Here is a 6,110-nt window from a genome sequence, read left to right as displayed (position 1 = left end):
CTGGTAGCTTTCAGGAATGGGGTCATAATATTTTGTAGCTTAAACCGTTCAAATGTTAGAGCCAAATTCATATAAAAAATATCAATATGCCACAAAGGTGCAAGAAACCACTAAAAACCGCTAGTGCTTGTCCTTTGGGCCGCCAGTTGAATAGCCCTGCACTATAGGTTATTTATGATGCAAGGTGATTGGTAAATCAGTCAGTAGGCAGTCACCTGCAGTTATTTTGATTCTCTGGAACACGGCCAGTGCCTATATGGCAGCTTGCAGGAAAGCAATACCTTCTACGTCAGAGCGAGAGAGCGCGAGAGAGAGAGAGAATGAAAGAGTAACCCTCATCATTACCACTGCGATGACACTAATGTAGTCTGTGACCACGGATGCAAACCAACTTCTGTCAACTCGAATTATTAATAATTAACGGTTTTTGGACCAGTTGCTCGACTGTGAGGACAACAAACATCTCTTAACAATTAACCAACCAATTACAGTCCTGTGAACATTTCGTGGGTGCGTTTGTTTCCCTTATGTCCCGAAAATCGAGCGACAATGACTATAATCTTCGTAGTATGAGCAACCTGATGGGTGAGAGGAGGAAGAAAGTGAACGATGACGGAGAGCGGAGCCTCATCAAAGCTTCGTCCAACGCGAGCATCAACAGCCTGGCTGCGGATGTCCCTGCCAATGCCGCTACCTCCACCCGGGACCTGGAGAGAGAGGCGCGTAAACAGTTCCAGCAAGATGTCACACCTGCGTTTGTTTATGTTCTAGCTGCGTTCTCCGCGCTGGGTGGCTTTCTGTTCGGCTATGACACCGGGGTGATCTCGGGAGCGATGCTCCTGCTCAAGAGGGAGATGAATCTCAGCGCCTTATGGCAGGAGGTTCTGATCTCTAGTACTGTGGCTACTGCCGCGCTGTCCGCGTTGGCTGGCGGGTTGTTGAACGGAGTTTTCGGGCGCAGGGTCTGCATCCTCCTGGCTAGTTTTATTTTCACAGCTGGGGGAATAGTGCTTAGCGCAGCTCCTGATAAGGAGGTTCTACTGGTCGGACGTCTCATTGTCGGGCTTGGACTTGGTAAGGTTTCTGCAACTTTTCACTTGTTTACTTATCTCATTCACAAGACACCATGCGCAATTAACCTGGGACGAGATTACCTGTTTACAGGGAAGGTACATTTAAAAACAAAATTGCTCACACAAAAAAGCAAACTTTGGTAAGAATTAGATATATGGACACAGAAAATAAGTGGACACAGTTGACAACTTTTTAGTTATTAAAATAAAAATGATAGAAAAGGGGTGTCCTGCCCAACTATTGGGGCAAGAGGTCCGCTGAAAATTTGTGATAACCCATTTTATCAGTTTCATTTAGTCATTTTTGAGTAATTGACTCTTGAAAGCAAACTATCATTTTTATTAGACCAATCAAATATAGAAACAAGATGGCATTGCACATCTCACTATTAATAACCTATGCTTAGGTTTTTATGTAGACCTAACACATGCGTTTTTTTACCTGCAAATTATCTTAATTCCCAGCAGATGCTAACTAGCTAGCTAACTCACGTTCCTAGTCAAAATCAACATTTCTAAAGATATTGTATGACTTATAACCTCCAGAGTCACCTGAAATTGGCTTACATTAATACTAGAAACAAATTTCCAACCTAAAAGGGGTAATATGCCGCTGGGGTTTTCAGGGTTTTACATATAGAATATTAGAGGAGGTGTTTAGCTGTAGGGCCTAGGCTATGTATATTAAAATGGCCACCTATTGGTCAGGTTTTTGCAACTGATTGCAACCAATCACATCATGTTTTGTGTCCGATTGTGATTGATCCCCTAGCCTATAGGAGGCCATTTTGAAATATATAAAAGCATCTTCCTTTTTCATATACAACCAACACAGAAGGCCAGAACCAAAGATCTAGTCTGTCAACGAGAGATTAGTAAAACCTTGATGAAGGCCAACGACCAGAATGCGTGGGTTTTAATTTTAACAATAAAGAATCTCCTTTATCAACTTCCACTGTCCTCAGAGTTGCTGAATTTACTTTTCACTTCAGGCTAATCTCGTTCACCTAAACTAGGTTATCTGTGTACCGGTAGGCCATTACAGCACATTTTCACCTTTATTTAACCAGGTAGGCTAGTTGAGAACAAATTCTCATTTACAACTGCGACCTAGCCAAGATAAAGCAAAGCAGTTCGACACATACAACAACACAAAGTTACACATGGAATAAACAAACATACAGTCAATAATACAGTAGAAAACGTTTATATACAGTGTGTGCAAATGAGGTAGGATAAGGGGGGTAAGGCAATAAATAGGTGGTGAAGTAATTACAATATAGCAATTAAACACTGGAATGGTAGATGTGCAGAAGATGAATGTGCAAGTATAGATACTGGGGTGCAAAGGAGCAAGATAAATAAATACAGTATGGGGATGAGGTAGTTGGATGGGCTATTTACAGATGGGCTATGTACAGGTGCAGTGATCTGTGAGCTGCTCTGACAGCTGGTGCTTAAAGCTAGTGAGGGAGATATGAGTCTTCAGCTTCAGTGATTTTTGCAGTTCGTTCCAGTCATTGGCAGCAGAGAACTGGAAGGAAAGGCAGCCAAAGGAAGAATTGGCTTTAGGGGTGACCAGTGAAATATACCTGCTGGAGCGCGTGCTACGGGTGGGTGCTGCTATGGTGACCAGTGAGCTGAGTTAAGGCGGGGCTTTACCTAGCAGATATTTGTAGATGACGTGGAGCCAGTGGGTTTGGCAACGAGTATGAATGAGGGCCAGCCAACGAGAGCGTACAGGTCGCAGTGGTGGGTAGTATATGGGGCTTTGGTGACAACGGATGGCACTGTGATAGACTGCATCCAATTTGTTGAGTAGAGTGTTGGAGGCTATTTTGTAAATGACATCGCCGAAATCGAGGATCGGCAGGATGGTCAGTTTTACGAGGGTATGTTTGGCAGCATGAGTGAAGGATGCTTTGTTGCGAAATAGGAAGGTGATTCTAGATTTAATTTTGGATTGAAGATGCTTAATGTGAGTCTGGAAGGAGAGTTTACAGTCTAACCAGACACCTAGGTATTTGTAGTGTTCCACATTCTAAGTCAGAACCGTGCAGAGTAGTGATGCTGGACGGGCGGGCAGGTGCGGGCAGCGATCGGTTGAAGAGCATGCATTTAGTTTTACTTGCATTTGCCTTGTAGGCTGCAGTATTTTGATTGGCAAACCTAATACAAAACTGAAAAAGTTTACTTCTTAGGCTATCGAGTCATCTAAAATGAAATATAAGTGAGACGTGTGTCAATAGTATCCTCGTGGGCAGGCCTAACTAGTTGTGAATGTGATGGGTTATATTGCCCAAAATCTATGTTGGTTAAATTTAAAGGATAGTCAATACTTTATTTAGCCATATACCAAAACAATAATCAAACCAGAAGTTGCTAACTTCATCACATTACTTTGAGACTGCTTGTTTCCAGGGTTACTGATATTTGACTTCAGTGCCTAGGCCTATGGTATTTTTGGAGGTAGGAGGCTTTTACAAGATTTCACGCTGTTTAACATTCAATGAGAATTTGACGTACCAAAGGAATTTCTAGCAACTTCCGGGTGACTCATAGTCTTGACGTTGTCTTTGATTGGGAATGAAGATTGACTTGTCATGCTTAGTAGATTAATGTTCATAATCTGGAGTTACTTTGGGTAGGAAAATCGTGTAGTGGTAAAGTAGTGTGCCATGCTTGGAAGTCATCACTGTTAAGCCTTGTCTTAATTCTTGCTTTCATTGAGCACAATAAGTGGAGGAATGGATGAAGAGTGCTATGCTTTGTGTTTTTGCTGTTTGAATGTACTAGTCATAGTGATTTAGCTAATCTTTTGTTTTTGTTTTGTATACCACTAGACCCAGTGAGCAAGCCTGTGAGAATATGAATCAGCCTTTTATCTTTCAAGTTCAAAAACACTCAACTCACTCACTCAACTCACTCACTCAACTCACTCACTCAACTCACTCACTCAACTCACTCACTCAACTCACTCACTCAACTCACTCACTCAACTCACTCACTCAACTCTCTCTCTCTCTCTCTCTCCTCTCTCTCTCTCTCTCTCTCTCTCTCTCTCTCTCTCTCTCTCTCTCTCTCTCTCTCTCTCTCTCTCTCTCTCTCTCTCTCTCTCTCTCTCTCTCTCTCTCTCTCTCTCTCTCTCTCTCTCTCTCTCTCTCTCTCTCTCTCTCTCTCTCTCTCTCTCTCTCTTTCTCTCTCTCTTTCTCTCTCTCTCTTTCTCTCTCTCTCTCTCTCTTTCTCTCTCTCTCTTTCTCTCTCTCTCTTTCTCTCTTTCTCTCTCTCAATATTACCCCACCGACACATCAATCTTTCAAAACATTGAATTGTTGCTATTTTCCCAAGATTGAAAGAGGCAGTTTGTCGGGCCATCGAAATAGTTAATTGATCAGGTCACACGGATTTACAATGATATCATTTGCCTCTCCATCTCTAGGCATGGGGTTTATTTCTGTTCATTCGTTACTCATTTCGAGGCCAAACCCACCACTGGTGTGTGTGTGGCTGAAGAGCTCTATTTTCATGTCATCCAACAAATGTAAATGTCTGGAGTTGGCTAAACAGCGTTGTCACTCGGATTGGAACCCGTACTTTGGTCAGATGACATGAAAATAGAGCTCTTTGGCCACACACACCAGTGGTGGGTTTGGCATTGAAATGAGAATGCATGAGCATAAGGCTGCATACCTATTGTAAAACAAAATAGTGGTGGACCTTTGATGTTATGGAGCTGTTTTGCTCCCATATGGATAGCAAGGATCTGGAAGGATTCTGTATGGAGAAATGGTCTAAGATCCCTCCCATTTTAGAAAAAAGCCTTAATGCCATTATCCTTGCATGGTAAGGTATTGAAACAGGGGTATGAGAAAAACAATTATTACTCGTTAAACAAAATCTTTCTCTGAGCAATTGTATTAGTATAACAGAATATAATTTCCCTTTTTTTAGTATACAATATACCTCAGTATTTTATACAGTCATTTTTGCTCATCTTTATCAAGTGTGTCAATAATTTCGGACCCCACTGTATTCCGAACCTACCCTGTTACACATCCAATCACATTTACATGATGGCAGGCCGGGCTCTTCATAAATTTAATTGCTTAGCATTTCTGAGGGAAAGCGGGAAGGTCATTCGTGCCGTTTGTCAGGAGGAGGCAGAAATTAATACCTTTGACTGGTCTTTAACACAAGCCTGGTGTTTGGTCCATCTCACCATCTTGGGCAAATTATTGGTGAGCTGACCTTTAGGTGAGCACATGGGAGAGCTAGGGGTGAACTGTGCGTAGTCCCAAATGGCACCCTATTCCCTTCATAGTGCACTACTTTTGACCAGGGCCTATATGGCTCTGGTCAATAGTGAACTAAATAAGGAATAGGATGCCATTTGGGATGCATCCTTGTTCTGTGGTTTGTCTATAAGGTACAGAATGATTATGATCTGTTTCTAATGAATGATATTGTCAGTTTTATTATTAGTGATGCACCGATATTACATTTTTGGCCGATACCGATATCCGATATTTTCCTTGCCCCCCCAAAAATTATACCGATAACTGATATATATTTTTGGGCCTTTTAAGCATTCTAGTACAGTTAAATAGTTAGCACACACACATGGACGCAGCGGTCTAAGGTACTGCATCACAGTGCAAGAGGCGTCACTGCAGTCGCTGGTTCGAATCCAGGCTGTATCACATCCGGCTGTGATTGGGAGTCCCATAGGGTGGCGCACAATTGGCCCAGCGTCGTCTGGGTTTGGCTGGGGGAGGCCGTCATTGTAAATAAAAATGTGTTCTTAACTGACTTGCCTAGTTAAATAAAGGACACACACACAGACCAACAAGTTATTTTGTTGGCATTTACGTATGTCCCCATTACCAGTATAAACATAATCAAAACCTATTTATTTCACTTACTTGCTGTGCTGTTTCGTTGTTCATTTGTTTAGTCGTTTCGTTCTCAACCAGGATTTCATCATACATGTCAAGCAGTGAAGTTTCAGCTCTGTCTGTCCGTGGCCTCTCTTCCTCG

At 42.3% G+C, this 6,110-nt stretch overlaps 1 protein-coding gene across 1 annotated transcript in view; it reads left to right on the top strand.

Annotated features, from left to right (window-relative positions):
* The first annotated feature begins 527 nt into the window (after positions 1 to 527).
* LOC120049319 (proton myo-inositol cotransporter-like) overlaps positions 528 to 6,110 on the top strand; it is a 66,313-nt gene continuing 60,730 nt past the window's right edge. The window contains exon 1 of the mRNA XM_038995567.1: positions 528 to 1,074. Coding sequence (XP_038851495.1) covers positions 528 to 1,074 — 547 coding nt within the window. The remainder of the gene's footprint in view (positions 1,075 to 6,110) is intronic.

The sequence above is a fragment of the Salvelinus namaycush genome, chromosome 6, assembly GCF_016432855.1.
Source record: "Salvelinus namaycush isolate Seneca chromosome 6, SaNama_1.0, whole genome shotgun sequence".
Lineage (NCBI taxonomy): Eukaryota > Metazoa > Chordata > Actinopteri > Salmoniformes > Salmonidae > Salvelinus > Salvelinus namaycush.
Note: the sequence above shows the minus strand (reverse complement) of the source record. Positions and strands in the feature narration are given on the sequence as shown.